The sequence below is a fragment of the Myodes glareolus genome, chromosome 3, assembly GCF_982192425.1.
Source record: "Myodes glareolus chromosome 3, mMyoGla1.1, whole genome shotgun sequence".
In the NCBI taxonomy this organism is placed as follows: Eukaryota; Metazoa; Chordata; class Mammalia; order Rodentia; family Cricetidae; genus Myodes; species Myodes glareolus.
In genome coordinates this window covers 1,355,323-1,375,673 of record NC_142028.1, presented here as the reverse complement: position 1 = coordinate 1,375,673, position 20,351 = coordinate 1,355,323, and the positions used below count along the sequence as shown (strand labels likewise).

General features: G+C 37.4%; 1 protein-coding gene across 1 annotated transcript; it reads left to right on the top strand.

The window, feature by feature from the left end:
* The first annotated feature begins 15,995 nt into the window (after positions 1-15,995).
* On the top strand, positions 15,996-19,810 carry LOC125399283 (uncharacterized). The gene is made up of 3 exons (XM_048432762.3): positions 15,996-16,117; positions 16,312-16,372; positions 18,337-19,810. Exons 1-3 carry the CDS (start codon positions 16,084-16,086, stop codon positions 19,808-19,810), a joined length of 1,569 nt encoding a protein of 522 aa, XP_048288719.3. The 5' UTR covers positions 15,996-16,083.
* Positions 19,811-20,351: the final 541 nt, after the last annotated feature.

The window sequence follows — 20,351 nt, the reverse complement described above, 5'->3', positions numbered from 1 at the left end:
AAAAAGAGAAAGTGGCTTGGCTACAAGTGTCTGACATGGCAGCTAAAACAGGAAGTTAAGAACACACATCCTTAACCTGTAGCATGAAGCAGAAAGTTTGAAGTGGAAATGGTGTGTAGATGTAAATTCTCAAAGCCTACACCCAGTGACATATTTCCTTCAGCAAGACAGCATTTTCTAAGTCTTCCAAATGATACCACCAATTTAAAAGGATTGTTTTCTTTGATTTCAAGCCTACCTGATTGCTTCATGATCAAGTAAGCCATTAGGTGCATAAACACCTATATTATGTTTATAAGAGAAAAACTTCCATGAGTGAAAAATTGTTTAAAGAGTTGTTTTAATTGTGATTATGTGATGTCACTATGTGTTTGTGTGGTTATGTGAATGGGCATGCTGGTTTCTGAAAATTTTAGACCCTAGGATCTTGTAGCAAGAACTACAGGAAGTTGTCAAAAATTAGATTTGGTCCTAGGAATGAATAATTCATAACTAACCAGTCCTGTTTCTAGTGATTTAAATATTTTAAATCATTTGTATCATTTTGAAGTCAGGAAATAGGGATAAACTTATGAGAGAAAAAAAATCTATTCCTGAAAATGATTTTGTAAGGATTTGTAAAGATTTTAGACATTATCATTGTCTTCAACTTCAAGAAAAAAAATCATGTTTCATTTATTTTTGTCATAGCCTTAAAGAAGTAAATTACTTAGTATGTTTACTGAAAACCGATGGTAGAGATGACTGCATTGTGGTTTCCATTTTGAAACATTTGAGGTAGATACTAACATGTGCTTCATGGGTGACAAATCCATTTAGTGAATTTTATTTTGTTGTCCTTATGTTTTTTCTGTGGGTTTTGTTTATCTTCTATTGTGCTTTTATTTAGTGATAGGTATTTTTCTGCTGTGGTGTGTAGAATGTTATCCCCATCATTTAAGTGTCCCATTGTCTATTTAAATATCAGGCAATGTGTGATCATACTTTTCAAGTAAGAATGTCTATGAAATGGTGGTGGGTTGTTATTCCTGGTTTGGTTTTCATATTTCCACAAATTCCCAAATTCCCTTGAGATTTTCTTATTTGTTATTCAGCTCAACATAGATGTCAGTAATAATTCAAGGAAACAGTTGAACCCATGATCCTAATGTGTCCATGTCCTGAGTACAAGTCTAAGGATAGATCATGTGCTCCCAACATTTGCTGTTTTTTCAATACAATTAAACAATGTTAGCTGGGCAGTGGTTATTGGCGAATCAATCCCACACCAGTTATGTTTTAAGGGGTTATTTATTTTGGGGGGTAAAACTTACATACACCATAAACCGTCAGGAAGGGAGCCTAGTCGCAGGAGCCGGGAGCAGGAGCCAGGAGCAAGCACCAGAACCAAGAGCCGGAACCAAGAGGGCCTTATCCGGATATGTTTCTCTTTTTAAAAGAGAAATATACCACACCCCAGTGGGCTGGTATTTTAGCAGCTATTGGCTGACGGAGCGGAAGTCGCTCCCCGCTGCACTGTGGGCTCGTATTTCAGCGACTATTGGTTGAGGCAGCGGAAGTTACTCCCACAACACCTCCCCCTTTTGTTTAAGTAAGAGAGTTTTAAGCCTACTACGAAATTATATACAGTAAGTACAAACCTACATAATTATATACAATAAATACAAATATTCTATTCTAACTAGCTTAAGTCTTGTATAAGAAATAACTTGGCCATGTCATGAAAAGAAAATAACTACGTTTATATAATCTTTAATCCCATCAAAGATCTGAGAAGGGAAATAATGTTACCTGAGTAATTAGGAAGTGCAATCAAACTTCCAGAACATGTAACAAATCACATAGACAACTGGCTACCTGGGCAAACACCCAAAATCACGTTTGCAGCGTTGAAGCAACCAACTTTGGCTAAGGCCTAACGTAACTGACATACCATTTTCAAAGGCAAGGAACTTTTTAAAACTATCTTATCCTGTCTTGGCAGGATATGACAGTCCTGTTTTATCCATTTACGGATACTCTGTAACTCTGTCAGTAGTTGAGGTATGGGCATTTCTTTACCCAAAGACCAGTTCTGCCAAGAAGAAAGGCTCCAGGTGGAGTGTCTTTGGTGCTCAACATTCTCTCGGGAATAGATCAGTGTTGTCAGGAGTGATTGTGTCTCCCTACCATAGAACTCTGAGTTAGATTAAAGGCCATTTTTTACAGCTCTTTGAAGAGGTTGAAGATTATCTATCTATACTGAATATAATGTCTATGTATCTAAAGAACCTGATTAGTCTAATTATAAATGACAAACTTAGATGACTATTGATCTATATTATTCTCAATATCTATCTAACTTAAAGACTGAAATAGTAAACAACTGTGTAATAAATGGGGACAATATGACCTCCAAATATAAACAATGTGTAAGTATACATTGCAATATGGTAAATATATATATCAATACATAAACAAGTGGGGCGGTTCTTAAACCAAACGTTGGGCGTCAATTATCGGCGAATCAATACCACACCAGTTATGTTTTAAGGGGTTATTTATTTTGGGGGGTAAAACTTACATACACCATAAACCGTCAGGAAGGGAGCCTAGTCGCAGGAGCCGGGAGCAAGCACCGGAACCAAGAGCCAGAACCAAGAGGGCCTGATCCGGATATGTTTCTCTTTTTAAAAGAGAAATATACCACACCCCAGTGGGCTGGTATTTTAGCAGCTATTGGCTGACGGAGCGGAAGTCGCTCCCCGCTGCACTGTGGGCTCGTATTTCAGCGACTATTGGTTGAGGCAGCGGAAGTTACTCCCACAACAAGTGGTGGTGCACATCTTTAATCCCAGCACCAGGGAGGCAGAGGTGGATCTCTGTGAGTTCAAGGACAACTTGGTCTACAAGGGCTAGTGTCAGGATAGGCACCAAAGCTACAGAGAAACCTTGTCTTGAAAAAACAAAAAACAAAAGAAAAAAGCAATGTGAATGTTAAAATGCTTGGTAGAAGAGAATATAAAAAACATTAATGACTTCATGTGTGTATTCAAAGCAGTATTTTCAAAGTGGTTGCACAAGTTTACATTCCCACCAACAATGGATGAGTGTTCCCCTTACTCCACATCCTCTCCAGCATAGGCTATCATTGGTGTTTTTGATTTTAGCTATTCTGACAGGAGCAAGATGGTATCTCAAAGTTGTTTTGATTTGCATTTCCCTGATTGCTAAGGATGTTGAGCATGACCTTAAGTGTTTTTGGGCCATTTGAACTTCTACTGTTGAGAATTCTCTGTTCATTTTAGTATCCCACTTTTTAATTGGGTTAATTGAAGTTTTAATGTCCAGTTTCTTTAGTTCTTTATATATTTTGGAGATCAGACCTTTGTCTGATGCAAGGTTGGTGAACATTTTCTCCCATTCAGTAGGTTGCCTTTTTGTCTTAATGACAGTGTTCTTTGCATTACAGAAGCTTCTCAGTTTCAGGAGGTCCCATTTATTTATTGTTGCTCTTATTGTCTGATTGGCCTCTTTCTGAATTTGTATACTTCCTTTTAAAACCAAATCCATTGATTTACATTAGCAAGAGACTTGCTGTTGAATTTGACATAAATCTCCAGCCAGCCTGGGACAGGTCTGTCTTTAGATTAGAAGCCAGTGCTGGACCACAGTGCTGAGTCCCTTCTGCTCACCTGGTCCCATCACTCAGACCTCTACAGCCTATTAGAGCTTCCAGTAGACCCACCAGTCAGAGGGGAGGGTTCTTCCAGCAGCCAGATTTCCCTTCCAGTTCAGCTCTTTCCCTTCCACGCACTTCTGCTAGTGCACTCTTGTTGGCAGAGACCATGTCAGCTCGGCAGCTACTCCATGGTGAGTGAGGGGTTGCTCTCCACAGATGGGAGGAGTGGCTTGGCTTGACAAGCTAGGGGCCAATGTCTCCAAAGTAGATGGAGCGGCCACTGAGGCTAGTAACTGGTGTGGTGGCTGGTGGGATCCATCGGACAGACAGAGTTTAGCGTCTTCCTGCTTCAGTAGTCCTAAGTGATCTTTGCAGCTCTCTGCTGGCAGCTTCTGAATCACTTCACTACCCAGGCTTTGTCTACACAGAGCAGAACATCGGGAGCCTCAGATTTTGGTGTCTGTCGTGGTTATATCGTCGAATGTGGATAGAGATCACCACATTCGCCAAACGTGGAGACTCCTGGTCTTTTCTGGGTCTTCAGACGTTCTGCACCTTTAACATTTAGGTTTGAGGTCCATCTGTAGTTAATATCGTGTGGCTTATAAATGGTTTCTCCTGTGTAGAGTAGCGCTCCACTACTAAACTGTGATGTAGAAGAGTATAGTTGATAATTAATGGTATAAGGATTTGCCAATACTTAGGAGACATTAAATTACAAAGAGTAGAATTTAAGTGAGGGAGGGCTGTATCCCAAATTTCCTAAGATGAGTAGCATGTGCACCATGCCTGTTAGAGTTTAGTATGATGAGATGCAAATGTTTGTTCACCAGGATTAATCAGCTATTAAGGTACATTCCTACAACAAATGAAACAACCTTGTGCACCTGAAGAGTATAATTAATTCTAGAACAGCTGCATTTCTCAGCTCTTAGGAAAGCAGTTGTAACTCAGTGTCCCCTGTGCTGATTGAGGTAGACTTGAATCCTGTCTGCAGCCCCACAGGGCATTACCCTTGCTATCCTCTAAGCTAACCACTATTATTTTTTGGTATGCTGTACCACAGAGATCTAAAATTTCCAGTTGGAGTCATACAGTGGGACTGTCTATTGCAATAATAATAAAAGGATTTGCATGTGGAGCATGGCTTCTTCCTTCAGACCAGAAAAGTAAGAACGTGTACTGTTTACCACTGGAGCGGGTAAACACACTGGACAATAGCTAGATCTTAGACTGAAGCTTAAGGCCATGGGCTGCAGGGGTATCCATTACAAGGAAGGGCCTGATGGGGCACAGTGAGTGACTTTCTGCGATTTCCCATTGTACATTAATTCCTTCTTTGTGAATGAAGACAGACACCAATGGGTGTACAGTTTAGGGAGGATAGCTTAAACTACTACATATTTAGTTTCCAATTAGTGAACTCTCCCATGCAGATATGTTCAACCCTGGTTGACACAGTGAAGTCAGCTCAGATGTTTGAGACACAGGCCATTGGCTGTAACTCCATGTGTCAGGTTACAGCACTCAACAGCTAACATTTTACATGGGCAAAGTCATGTGTTCTCTCATTAATGGCATTCTCCCTACCAGGGAAGTGCCTACTCTGTTTCAATGTCAGTATAACCAAGTGTTCAATTATTTTTATCATTTTAAGGAGTCAATTATTGGTTATTATTTTTTAGATTTCATTTTCTTCAGTGGAATTACTGTTATAATCTCTGTTTCTATTTTCCAATGTTTCCCAGTTTTTGCATTCCATTCCACTTTTTAAGTCCTGTTTATTTATTCATTTATTTATATCAGTTTAGAGCAGTGATTCTCAACCTGGTGGTCCATGACTCCTTTTTGGGGGATCAAATGAACCTATGACAGAACTAGCCTAAGGTCATCAGAAAGTACAGATATTTATATTATAACTCATAACAGTAGCAAAAATATAGTTACGAAGTAGCAGTAAAAATAATTTTATAGATCTGGAGATCTCCACATCATGAGTAATTGTATGAAAGAGTCACAGCACTAGAAAGATTGAGAACAACTGATTTAGATTAATGTCTCCTGTAGCTCATTCTTGTATCATACTATGTAACTGAGAATTGCTGTGAAAACCTAATCCTGCCTCTGCTACCTAGTGCTGGAAAGACAGTTCTGCAACTCCTACCAGGCTGGACCTTGACTTGTCTGTGTGAAGGAGAAATAGATCAGTGAATGAGTATCCTCCAATATCTGTATATTTTATTGTGAATTTACAAGTGAAATGGGACCTGTGTAAGAATTGAGTTCACTGACCAATTGTAAACCCAGTGTAGTCACAGCTGACAAAAGATCGGCAAGAAGGAGGGTAAAAGTTTTCCTGCTGTGATGGTAGTTGACATTAGCTGTGAGTCGTAAGTGATCAATTTTAGATGTTCCATAAATGTCCTGTCTGGCCATTTCATGGGTCCACAGACCACACACAGGTGCCTTGGAGTAGGAACAGGAAGTGCTCTGGGAGAAAAGAAGATTTTACTAAACTACAAACTTTCTAGATTAGGGTCCTGTCTGACTATAGTGTGGAAGAACAAACCTTGAAGATCTGTGATCTCTGCTCACCCAGTAGGGTAACTGCTAATGTCTTGAAGTCCAGCTGGGTGGTCCTAGAGGGACTCTGGTTTGCAATTAGGAGCACCAGAGGCAGTTTATAGGTTCTTTCCAGGATTCTCTTGTTCTGCTATATGGAGCTGTAAGGAGGACCACGAGCCATGCCATGGTGAATGTAGAAGCAACTGTCCTCAGACCAGGAAGAACAGGTTGGCTGAGCTGCCAGACCTGCTTGGACAGGGATGAACCATTAGCCAAATAGGTTCTATTGTTCTTTGTGGTCACCTGGGTAGTGGCTCTTGGTGTGGGGGAGACTCTGCCATCCTGGCATGGGAGACTATGAGCTTGTAATATTGTTGCCTCACATTATGCAATGGAGAATTGCTTTGAAAACCTAATCCTGCCTCTGCTTCTTAGTTCTGGGTAGATAGTCCTTCAACTTCTTCAGGACTGGGCCTTGACTGGTCAGTGGGAAGGAAAATAAACCAGCTAAGGGGTGACCTCCAGTCTCTCTGACTTTCACTGTATGATTATAGATGAAAAGGGTGAGTACATAGGTCTAGCTTGAAGCTGGTAGATTCACAGTGCAGGAAGGGAGAGACAGGAAAGTGACTGAGAACTTTCCTCCTTCAACTGTAGTTGAGATTAGCAATGCGGAAGTAGGTAATCAATTTTAGGTGCTCCGTAAATGTCCTCATTGTCATTTCTTGCTGTCCACAGACCAGGCAATCAAGAATCTGGATAAAGAACCAACCTTATCATGAAACCAAATTGCTGTAGTTACAGTAGTTCAACCAAAATAGATCTGAGTAAAATGTGGCCCTGCCTAACAGGACTGTTATTTTACTGGTTTTAAATATACACACTGAGATAGAAGATTTGAGAAATCTTTGATGTGCTCTAATATAAATTCCTTGTTTCTGAAGCACATGGCCATAAATCCTGTTTCTACTTTTCAAAATATTTTTTTGAGATTATAACTATATCATATCCACATTCTCTTTCCTGTCCCCAAGCCTTATCATGACCCATTATTATCTTCTAATTCATGGCCCATTTTTCTTTAACAACAATTGTGAATGTGACCTGTGTTTGTCTGCAGGATTTTCCAGGTATGAGGTGTTGGTTGATTGCACTGCATATTGAGGGTGTAATGGAATGTGCATACAAAGGACCTTGTGCTTTGGATGAGGAACAGGGTATGTTCTAGGAAAGTGGATGAATGTCTACTAAAATACAAGCTTTCTGGACTAGGGCCCTGTCCACTGGACTGGAAGGGCTGAGCAGAAAGTTCTGTGATATCTGAGTAATTTGAACTCTGATCACCCTGTAGGGGAGCTGATAATATTCTGAGGCCCAGCTGGGTGGCAATAGTCACTGAGGGACTCTGGGAAGGCTTAGCAAGCAGGAATATTAGTGTGAGGTAGCTTACTGTGGTTCTTTCTAGGATTCTTCTCTGCTTCTGTTAGAATGAGTTGTAAGGAAGACCACAAGCTATGCCAGAATGAGTGCAGGCTGTTCAGAGGTCTGCTGAGCTGTCATTTCTGCTGGGATTTGGATGGACCATGAACCAGGCTGTGGTTCTATTGCTCTATGTAATGACCTGGGCAGTGGTCCTTGTCCTCTGAGCCTCCCTGTGTAAGGATTTCCTGGGGAGAGGGAGACTCTGCAGTCCTGGCATGGTAGGATATTATACTTGTAAGATCACTGTCCAGTGTAGAAAGAGAGTCATGCTTTCGGTATGCAATGGGAAGACAGATTTGAAAACTGATAATCTGGCTTCTAGAAGTTCTGAATATTGCAGCCTACTTTCAAGTTTGTCTTATGAATGTTTAAAATAGTTAGAAAGCTGAAAGAACTACAGTGATTTAGCAATGCAAGATTAAAATGTTTCTGCAATAGTGTGATTCAGTGATGTTTAGTTCCAGGGGACAAAGGGAGTCTCAGAGCTGAAGAGGTTTCTTAGGTATGTATGGTGCTGGGCAGGTAGATAGAGCAGAATCTATATCTTGTGCTATAATCCATTTGACAGGAAGCAGAAATTATTCTACATTGTTTTGGGATTGGGCATCAGTATGGCTGGGTTTACCTGAAAACAGAAGGAGGTATAAGGACTTGCAGGACCTAAGCAATAGATCATCTCTTTTTGCAGAAAAGGCTGTAGAGCATGGGACCTCTCAAAAAGAAATACCAGTAGCTGGAGCATCTGTAAAAACAGTTTAAGGGTCACTTTGAGTTAATTTTGTGAAAATAGTGAAGTCTTTATTTAATTTCTGTACACACAGAATCATAGGTAGCTGGTTAGCATTGGTCAAGATCACTCGTTTCCTGACTAAGTTTCCTTTGGTCTTTTGTTTAATACCTGAATATATTTTTCTACCTTTGTTCTTGGCTTTTTCTCTCCATTCTCTTTATTCTTTTCCAAATATTATACACATTCATGATTGATCAGCTTTGTGGAAATTTTTCCCCTGAGACAGGGTTTCTCTGTGGCTTTGGAGCCTGTTCTGGAACTCTCTCTGTAGACCTGGCTGGCTTCAAACTCACAGAGATCCTCCTGTTTTTGCCTCCTGAGTGCTGGGACTAAAGGTATGTGCCACCACCACCTAGAAAGAAGTCATATTATGTCAGTCTGTGTACTATTTTTCATAATCCCAGTGATTACTCTTTGTGATTCCAATATGAATGTAGCTTTGTAATCAGCTTTCCTGTTACAAATGGTTGGGAATTACCATTTTACTATAGTCATTTTGGTGCAAATTTAACATACATATCATCTTAATTCTAATGTATCATGTTTCCAAGGACCATTTATTTACTTTTTTATTTATTTAGGTTTTGTTGATCTTGTTAATCTGTGAGAGACTTTTGGTTTATTGAATAAAAGGTATTATGGATGTTGGCAGGTAGCTCAGCACAAATTAGTTTTGGAGGTGACCTACCATCAAGTTGTGAGGCTCATAACTCTACCATTTCAGATTGAGGGCATTTTGTGTTACTTGTATACATGTGTAAGAAATTCTCACTCTTGCACAAACATATGCAAAAAATGGCAATACACTTGTTTTAAAAAGTGCCTGTGATATATAAAGCAATTAGAGTAAAACAAATTGCTTTAGGTGTCCACTGATTCTTTAAAAATCTGTTATCTTGTATTTTGTTTTAAAATGTTTTTATTTCCTCACTCTGACTGCAGACTTACAGGCAATCATCAATCAGGGGGAGCAAAATGGTATCTAAGTGATCCTAATAGACATACTTTTCTTTACTATAAGATAATGAAATTTTTTAAGTAGTCAAAACTATTTTTTATGAAGTTAAGACACAAGAAGGTTTCATGTGAATCTCTCTAATTTTGGTAGAACAGCCTTCCGCACCCAAGCCATTTTCTATTATTGGTAAAGGATAAAGAACTGAAATGTATAGGATGAGGGCTGGTTAGTAATTTCTTAGAGTTTTATCTTGGTTATAATCTTATGTTTATTTAAAGGAGCATAATATGTCTTTGTCAGTGCTACCCATCTATCTTGTTGATTTTATTCATTATTATCTAAGTATATTGTTTATTCTCAGGAACATAATGTTCTCACCAATTTTGTCTTCAGAAGATTTCTCATGTTATGAATTCCTTGAGTTTTTGTTGGTTTGGGAAGTTTCTGTGAAGAGACAGTTTTAGTTTTCTCTTCTTTGTTTTAGGTGTTTGCCTCTTTCCATTTCCTGGCATAACTATCTTTGTTTGTGTTTTTGCTGCTTAAGTGATTGATATGATTAATACATTGCCTTTAGATCTTTCAAACTTTCTTGTATATTATTGTCTCTTTCTAGATAACCTCAGCTATCAGCATGACATACCTTAGACTGATCTGAGAAAATACCAATTGAGAGTATGCCTAGATCAGAATACCTGATTCAGGTATCTGAGAGAGATTTCTTGATTTTGATTGATATAGGAAGGCTCTTCCACTGAGTTGGCAATATCTCTGGGAGTTGGCAAGCAGCCCTGGGATAGATAGGAGAGCAATTTGAGTACAAGGCAGTGACAAAGCAAGAGGGAATGCCAGAAAACAATGATTCCACATGTTTTGCCTTTAGTTATTAGTTTGATTATCTATCCTACACTGTCATAAGGAAGAATTGTGAAATAGAGTAAACAACCAAATAAACATGTTCATTACCTGAATTGCTTTTGACTGCATAATTTAATAACAGCAACAGAGAAGAAAGTTGGAACAAAAATGGGACTCAAAGAGGATTTTGTTCCTGCAAAGGACCTGGAAATGTTTACTTTTATAAGAATGCTTAAGATATTAGAAAACTGGACAAAGAGCTTTATCATTTGTTTTTGTAGGACCTAGAAGATGGGAATGTTGCAGGTAATGGCAGACAGTGGAAGTAAAGGTCATAGGATTTTATTGGGCAGTAGGCTCTTCAGGGAATCATGGAGCTGGCCCAGCCTTACTCCCTTGAGAGACCAGGTTAAAGTCCATGGTTCATGGGTCGCTATATACCTCCCAGTTCCTGACAGACTGTTGCATTCCCTCAGGCAGTGAAGCATTCAGGCTGATTTGTGCTACTTTGCATGATCCCTTAGTAGTCAACAAATCAAGAATGCTCAACAGTACAATCAAACTTAGATATTAAACTTGTGTGTGCCGTATAGCTTGCAAACTTCATTATATCCTTTTATAGACATAGGGTTCTTGGTCATTTCCCCACTGCCCAGACTCATAATAATTATACAGAAATTTTATTAATTATAAGACTGCATACCCAATAGCTTAGGCTTCTTATTAAGTAACTTTTACATCTTAAATTAACCCATTGTTATTAATCTGTATATCGCCACATGGCTGTGACCTACTGGTAAGGTTCCATCCAGCATCTGTCTCCTTCAGTGGCTACATGGCATCTCCCTGATTCTGCCTTCTTCTCTCCTCTATCTCCATTTGGCATACCCACCGTGTTCTATTCAGTGGTGCCATAGGCCCAAAGCAGTTTTCTTATTAACCAATGGGAATAAAACATATTCACAGCATACAGAGGGGAATTGCACAACACCTCCCCCTTTCTGTCTAAATAAAAAGAAAGGTTTTTAACATTGATATAGCAATATTACATATAACATAACAATTATCAAGCAAGAATTATAGTTAAAGTCTTTAGTCCATTTAATTTGGCAAATTAAGGAAAGTACTCTATCATCTATTCTATCTTTGTGGGTCTAAAGTTTTATATCTAATCTATTATAATTATGAAACTGTCTTTCTTCAACTCTAGCAAAGACTCCAGAAGGATATATATTACCTAAGTAGTTATAAACACTTCCTAAACTCGAAAATTGACAAAGACATCTTGCTACCTGGACCATTTCCCAAAGTTCTACTGTAACATTGGGGAATCCATCTTCAGTTTACAGGCCCAGAGTGTCTAGCAGACTTTTCCATGAAGCAGAAAAATTCAAAAACAGTTCCACCTATAATGACAATTTCTCAGTCACCTTTTTTTCTGTGTCCTGCAGAATGTCTAGTAAACTCTTTCATGAAACAGGTTCTGTCTTACCTTCTTTAGGCAACTTTGACAGTCATTTTTTGTAGGTCCTGCATGTGCAGTTTATACAACAGTTCATCAAGCAATCCAGGCAAGAGCAGTTCTTGCCCAAATGGCTAGCCTTGTCACATTGAAGGCAAATTCCATAATGAGTTTCGTCAATGCCCGTCAACCTCTCTCAAATAATAGGTGCTACCACAAGGGGACATGTTTCACTGTCATAAAAAGGCCTGTTTTTAAAACATTTAAAATGCCGTATTCTGTATGTCTTTGAAAGATCTGAAGAATATCTATCCATATGAAATATATCTCTGTACATCTAGAAAGCCTAACTAATATGACTACAAGTTTAACTATTATAAATGATTATCTATTAATTTGTATTTAACTATACATTGCATCTTTAGATGAACTGAACAGATACCTTAAACAAGAACAGAGATTCATTTAGCGAAATTGACCTTAAATTTGTATCAATAGGCCAAAATCTATACAAATGCAACGTATTATCTCTATATCATATCCGCTTTAAATGTAAATAAACATTTATAAACAATATTTGGGAGTTATGGAGTAGTTTTCTCCAAACTGCTTTCTGCTTTTTGTTGGGCTAAGTATATTTGAGGGTCATGGACCCTGTGAGGGAATCTTGGTCCGTCAAACCCCTTTATTTTGAAAGGAATCAACAGGTTCTCATTCTCTGCAGAAACAAAAGCAGAACCTTTTTTCCAAAGCAACATATCCTTAGACCCAAATTTTGAAGTCAAGGTACCTTTAAACTATATATTGGTTTGGCTTACCAGCCCATAAGATGAAATGTCTCTCTATACTTAACTCATTCACAGTCAAAAAACTCAAAGAAAATACAATAATACACATAATCTATACTCTCTGTGTATTTCCCATTTTACGTGGCTTATTTTTCTTTACTCCTTTAATCTATGACTGTCTTCTCTCTCCCAAGCTTGTTTACATTTATACACTGTCTTTTAATCTGAATCTGTTTATTTGCACATTTGTAATTATTTTCTAACCAGAAGTACTTTTTAAAAATGCTAAACAGGCATGTCTAGGACCAACTCCTCAGCCCTGCCTGCTTGCTCTGCTTAGTCCAACATGGCAGAGGTATGTTTATTGCCAGCTCTGTGAGCCATTTTCTCTGCCCCAGCTGCAGGGATTTGGAACGACTGTCTCCATTAAGCAATTTGTAATGTGGTGCACACAGACCTCATTTCAGTGCAGTATTTCTGAAAAGAGTCAGAGCTATTTGTGCCAGCACAAACCAGGAAGCCCTTCCCTAAAGAAGCTGTGAATAAATTGTTGCCAATGCTGAGTCAGGAAGATCTCTCTGATAAGAGCTGTGACACCCTTGCTTACTGCCAGCAAACAAAGCCCATCTGGAAAAATATGTGGCTTCCAAGAACTCTTACTTAACTCTGTTCCTTTACGTCTAGATTTTTTTTAAATCTAGGTTTTTTTGTTGTTGTTGTTGATGAAGTTGCCTCATTTTGACACCATTCTGTTGACAGAGGCTCTTTGTTTCCTGACTGCCCAGAAATAATTACACAGAAACTATATTGATTACAATGCTGCTTGGTCAATAGCTATGGCTTCTTATTTAGTAACACATCTTAAATTAATCCATTTCTATTAATCTGTGTATTGCTAATGGTTGTAGCCTACCAGCAAGGTTCCATCTGGCATCTGTTTCCTTTGGCAGCTACATGGTGTCTCCCTGACTCTCCTTTCTTTTCACCTCTATCTCTGCTTGGAATTCCCACCTTGCTCTATCATGTGCTGCCTTAAGCCCAAAGCAGTTTTTTTTTTTTTTGTATTAACCAATGGGAATAAAACATATTTACAGCTTACATAGGGGAATCCTATATCATCTTGGAAGCTACAACTGTATTGATCCTAGAACTAGTCATTATCTTCTATTTTTGAAAAATTAGGAGCACTCCTTAAAATGCTAAGCATTTCTTATGAACTTAAGGTGTGCTATTGGCAGAGCAAATATGGTCTGCCTGCTTGTTCCACATAGTACAACATGTCAAAGGCATATTTGCTGCCTCCAAGAGCCATGTACAGGCATACATGGGGTCTAAGTTGCCACTTGCAATATTCCAGGCATACACGGGGTCTAAGTTGCCATTAGCAATCTGCTCACAGACCCCATAGTCAGTCCTCCAGGCAAAGTTAGAGTTTGCTCTGGCAGCACAGTCCAGAAAGCCAGCATTTCAAAATCTTCAGCTTTTTTTTTCTTACCTCTAAATCAGGAAAACTTCTCTAAAAGGAGCCGCAGCATGTTACCAGTAATCAAAGCCCATTTGGAGAAATAAATGTGGCTAAACTTCATTTTTTAGTATCTAGAATTTCTTTACTAACTCTGTAAGATTTTAAGTGGATTTTACTTGGCCATGTGATCACCAGTTTGTTGTGGGAAGCCACTTGTTAGTTCCCAGCTGCTCAGCCCCAAAATAATCACACAGAAACTGTATTAATTAAATCACTGCTTATCCCATTAGCTCTAACCTCTTATTGGCTAACTCTTACATATTAATTTAATTTATTTGTATTAATCTGTGTATTGCCATGTGGTTGTGGCTTACCAGGTAAATTTCTCAGCGTCTGTCTATGGTAGGGCTACATGACTTCTCTCTGACTCTGCTTTCTTCCTTCTAGCATTCAGTTTAGTTTTCCCTACCTACCTATGTTCTGTCCTATAGCTCTGTTATAGGCCCAAAGCAGTTTCCTTATTAACTAATGATAATCACAGCATACAGAAAGGAATTCCACAATTTGAGTTTCTAAAGCCTCAACCATCATACCTTTCCACCATCATAAACTCTATCATGAAATCACACAAGATTCTGTGGAATTAACTAGTGCTAAGATGGTTTGGTAGCCTACTGTTTTCATTTTTGTTTGTTATATTTTGAAGAAAAGGTTTGCCTGTATAGCCCTAGCTGTCCTGAAAGTAGCTCTATATATCAGGCTGGCTTCATACTCAGAGAACTTCTGACTCTGACTCCCAAGTGCTAGGATTAAAGGTGGGCTTTTTTGTTTTTATATTGTTGTATAGTGGTTTTGTTCCTATCAAGCATATGCTGTTGTACTGAGCTTTACTCATATCTTGAATTTTAAAATTTGACAGAGGGTATGATTATGTTTCCCAGGATGGCATGTATTCATGACATTAATACTGCCTGTACCTTCTGTGTTATTAGATTGTAGGTGCATAACCTTCTTCATGCATATTTTGTTTGTTTTGAATTTTTATTTTAAAAAAGAGTATTTTACATGAATGCATGGATATGTACCATGTGAGTACCTGGTCCTTACATTGATCAAAAAATGATATTAGAAACCTTAAACTTGGAATAATGGATAATTATGATTCCCCCATGTATGTCCTTGAGCCCACCTGTATGCAAGACTAGGAGGACTTTTTGCTGTTGAACCATCTTTCCTGCTCTGTGTTGATTATTTGTAATCAGCATATTAATTTCTATTGTTTTCATTTGTCCATTTGTAAGTTTTTAAACATACAATGACTTTCAGTAAAATCTAATTTTGTTGCAGTTTAAATTGGGCAACTTCAGGTTTCTGGTAGATGAATAAAGAGTTGAAGTGAATGCATAACTCTTTGTAGAAACTTCAGCAAATCCTATGAGTTATTTCTACCTTTTTTATTTGTTTGATTGATTTTTTTCCATGTGAAACAGGTATTTAACATGTATTTCTGGCAGCCCTAGAAGTGATTGCATGGACTAGGCTGGTATTCAACTCAGAGGCAGATAGTTATACATGCCTCTGCCTTCTGAGTGCAAAGATTAGAGGCATGATTCAATGCATCCAGCTTTTTCATTTTATTTTCTTTTTGTAGTTAGGAATTAATCATTCATACAATTTTTCTTATCTGTACTCTATACTGGTGATCTGTTTATGTATCTTACATTGTTGGTTAGTAGGCATTTTTCTTGCAAGTTCATATCCCATTCTGAGGGTTCAAAAATGACAGAGGTGAATCTCTTATTCAGTTTGCTTCTGAAGTGACTTGGTGATTAAATTATGATGTCTTTGTCATGGAATAAGTATGGGGAGCACCAGAATTCTATGACTATACTGTCAAGGAAGTATACATTTATAGTGTTGTCAAAATCATACTTTCTGTTGTACACCTGTATGGGATATTTTAGAATTCAGTGACCTATGATGACGTGCATGTCGACTTCACTTGGGAAGAATGGACTTTGCTGAATCCTTCCCAGAAGAATCTCTACAAAGATGTGATGGTAGAGACCTACAGAAACCTCACTACTATAGGTAAGACTGTATTATCTTTGATGTTTCGTATAGATGGACAACTATTCATTGGCTAATGATGCTCTTTTGTAATATGATTGAGAAAGAAGAATGGGGCAAATAAATCAGGAATGTTGTAAGGTTTGCTTCAAATGGTAACTAATTTTTTTACAATTCTTAATATAAAACATACAATTTCTGGCATTATATTTTAGGATACAGTTGGGAAGACCATAATATTGAAGAACATTGTCAAAATTCTAGAAGACATGACAGGTAATTTTCATGTATAAGCTGATACAAATGTACCTCTGAAGAACTTGTAATTAATCCTGTATGTTTTAAACAAAAGCAACAGTGTAAATAATAAAGTGCATTGCTGTCTATTAAATTCTCACAAAATCATATACCTTAATTTCAGATAGGTGAATTACATTTGCAAATCATTCTTTTAAGAAAGAAGAAAACAATGTCTTTTTTTGCAAAAAAAAAAAATGTTTTATTTTACTAAAGGCATATGCTGGAACACTACCAGTCTTAATTTATACAGGTACCTCTCTAATGACCATGACTTTTAATAAATATGTAATTACAGTATCAGCCTATTCAGAACTTAAAGCAAATGGATGCCCATTGAAATCCTGAATATGTGTCTGTGTTATGGTATACATACTTTAAATTTCCAATATTTGCAAAATGAAACACATCCATTTGCCAAATTTTATTTTTTTGATTACCTTTTGGGTTACTTCCTGCAGGTAATAGAGTTTGATTACACAGAGAACAGTGGGACATCTCCTTATAATTTGTTTGCCTTGATGTCAAGTGATTAAAAAATGTTACCTTTGTTGTTAACATACTATTTCTTATGAAATTCTGAGGCTTATAGCACATTTCCTACCAATAGCTGATCAATTTCGTCATTACCTTGTGCTAGAGGTACTGCTAGACCCATGTGGGATCTGATATGTGTTATAGACAAAGGGTGATTTCTAATTCTGATTATATTTTGTAGTAGAATAAATAACAAAGTGAATTCTGACTCATCTGCAATAAGTTCAGCAGTATCAATATGCAAAACAACTCATTCAGCATATTGAGTCAGTAACTATATGAAGAATTTAAGGAAAATCTAATACCATGAGAATAGCATATAATTCTGATTTCTAAGTTAATTCGTAAGGGATTTGAGCCACTTTGCTTAATTTTTTTGACTTGTAACCTGCCTTTCCTGAATTATTTCTATCAATACAGAATGCAGGGTCTCCAGAAATTGATTTCTTAACCTATATTACCATTTAAATCATAATACAATGAGAGCTATACTGTAAAGTGGTCAATCCATTTATCTCATATTATTCATATTTTAAAAGTTATACATGTTGAATAGGTGATAAGTAGATCTCTAAAACTATCTATTGCACTAATAGTCCATAGAAAAATAGTTAAAATATATAGAAAAGTAGTTTAACCCATATACTTGTGACTCTGTTAAGTTTAGTGAGGGGGCATTTAGGGTTAGAAATCAAGGAGCAGCTGTTTTGGAGTTGCCTTAATCCATATACCACAAGTCTATGAGAACAGAAAGTCAAACTGGGTGAACTCAATGTAGAAACCTTATATTTGTTATTCTTCGTTTACTAGGTACATCATATATTACTCTGGATACAAGCCACATGAGCATAGAGATGTGAAAAGATATAACATACTTCTCTCTCAGAACAAATAGAAAATATGTAGCAATCCCCATGTTAAGTGTACTTGTTCAATTTGATATACAGTATATAAGTAATTGGTTTTCCAGTCTCATTGTTAATATATCAACAAACTCACATTTCAGTAAAGCACCATGAGTACTAGGACTGTGTAAATACTTCTGTTTGTCCTAGTTCACTTAGCAAATGTAGCATCACTCGCAGTATAGGAAATGTTATGAATGCAATAAGAGTGGTAAAGCTCTGAGTTTTTTCAGTTCTCTTCAAATACATGAAAATTCTCATACAGAAAAAAAAGATTCTGTAAATGTGATCCATGTATTAAAGACTGTTATCAGTTATCTTCAGAGATGAAAAGCAAGCCTTAATGAAGGGGAAAAAGAAGATTGTAAATATGGTGATAAAACCTTAACATATAATTTCTCTTTAAAATAGGACAAAATGTAAAATTAATTTATTCAGATTAAAATATTCAACAATGTATTAAATGTAATAATGCTTTCACATGTACCATTATCATTGTAGGCATGAAAAAAGTCAAACTAGAAAGAAAACTTCTGCATATACTCAATGTGTTAAGACCTTTGCATGTGACAGTCATCTTCACAGTCATGAAAAAACACATACTACATTAAAACCCTATGAAGGAAATGAGTTTGGTAATGCTTTTACACATCGCAGTCATTTTCAAATGCATAAAAGAACATGCACTGGAGATAAATCCTATGAATATAATCAGTGTAGTAAAACCTTTGCACATTACAGTGATCTTAAAAGGTATGAAAGTACTCATATTGGAGAGAAGCACTATGAATGTAATCAATGTGGTAAAGCCTTTGCATGTCACAGTAATCTGCAAAGTCATGAAAGAACCCATACTGGAGAGAAACCCTATGAATGTAATCAGTGTGGTAAAGCCTTCGCACAGCACTGTCGTCTTCAAAGTCATGAAAGAATCCATTCTGGAGAGAAACCCAATGAATGTAATCAGTGTGCTAAAGCCTTTGCATATCACAGTAGTCTTCGAAAACATAAAAGAACCCATACTGGGGAGAAACCCTATGAATGTAATCAGTGTGGTAAAGCCTTTTCACATCACAGTCTTCTACAAATTCTTGAAAAAACCCATACTGGAGAGAAACCCTATGAATGTAATCAGTGTGGTAAAGCCTTTGCACGTTGCAACACCCTCCAAACACATAAAAGAATACATACTGGAGAGAAACCCTATGAATGTAATCAGTGTGATAAAGCCTTTGCACAACACTACAATCTCCAAACACATAAAAGAACCCATACTGGAGAGAAACCCTATGAATGTAATCAATGTGGTAAAGCCTTTGCACGTTGCAACACTCTCCAAACACATAAAAGAATACATACTGGAGAGAAACCCTATGAATGTAATCAGTGTGGTAAAGCCTTTGCACAACACTACAATCTCCAAACACATAAAAGAACACATACTGGAGAGAAACCCTATGGATGTATTCACTGTGATAAAGCCTTTGCATGTCACAGTGATCTACAAAGGCATGAAAGAATTCATACTGGAGAGAAACCCTATGAATGTAATCAGTGTGGTAAAGCCTTCGCACAGCACAGTCATCTTCAAAGTCATGAAAGAACCCATACTGGAGAGAAACCCTATGAATGTAATCAGTGTGGTCAAGCCTTCGCACAGCACAGTCATCTTCAAAGTCATGAAAGAACCCATACTGGAGAGAAACCCTATGAATGTAATCAGTGTGGTCAAGCCTTCGCACAGCACAGTCATCTTCAAAGTCATGAAAGAACCTATACTGGAGAGAAACCCTATGAATGTAATCAGTGTGGTAAAGCCTTTGTGCGTTACAGTAATCTACAAAGGCATGAAAGAACCTATATTGGAGAGAAACACTATGAATGTAATCAGTGTGGTAAAGCCTTTGCATGGCACAGTCATCTTCACAGGCATGAAAAAACACATACTGGAGATAAACATTATGTATGTAATTAGTATAGTAAAGTCTTTGTTTATCATAGTCATCTTCAAAGATGAACTAACACATGCTGGAGAGAAACCCTGTAAATGTAATGAATGTGGTAAAGGCTTTGCACTTTACAGTACTCTTCAAATGCATAAAAGATCACACACTGGAGATAAACTCTATGAATGTATTCAGTGTGGTAAAGCATTTGCATTTATGAATAATCTAAACCATGAGAAAAAAATCATACTGCAAAGAAACCCTACAAATATATCCAGTGTGATAAAGTTTTGTACTTTATATAGGAGTAAAACTTTTATGTACAACAATCTGTTAAAATACTTGCATATTACAATAGACATTGACTACATGAAAAAGATTCTAAGGACTTCTTATTATAAAGTATTTGGTAAGATCTTCAGCCAAAACACTTATAATCAGCTACATAATGATTTGGGATTCTCCTCTGTATGCTGTCAATGTATTTTGTTACCATTGTTTAATAAAGAAGCTGCTTTGTGCCTATGGCAGGGCATCATAGAGCAAGGCAGGAATTCCAAACAGAGATAG

Bases quoted from the DNA above. Each gene is read 5' to 3' on its own strand.
- LOC125399283 (XM_048432762.3), top strand. From the start codon at position 16,084: ATGGTAGAGACCTACAGAAACCTCACTACTATAG. The intron at 16,118-16,311 runs GTAAGACTGTAT...ATTATATTTTAG, and splicing joins CAGAAACCTCACTACTATAG to GATACAGTTGGGAAGACCAT. The intron at 16,373-18,336 runs GTAATTTTCATG...TTATCATTGTAG, and splicing joins AATTCTAGAAGACATGACAG to GCATGAAAAAAGTCAAACTA.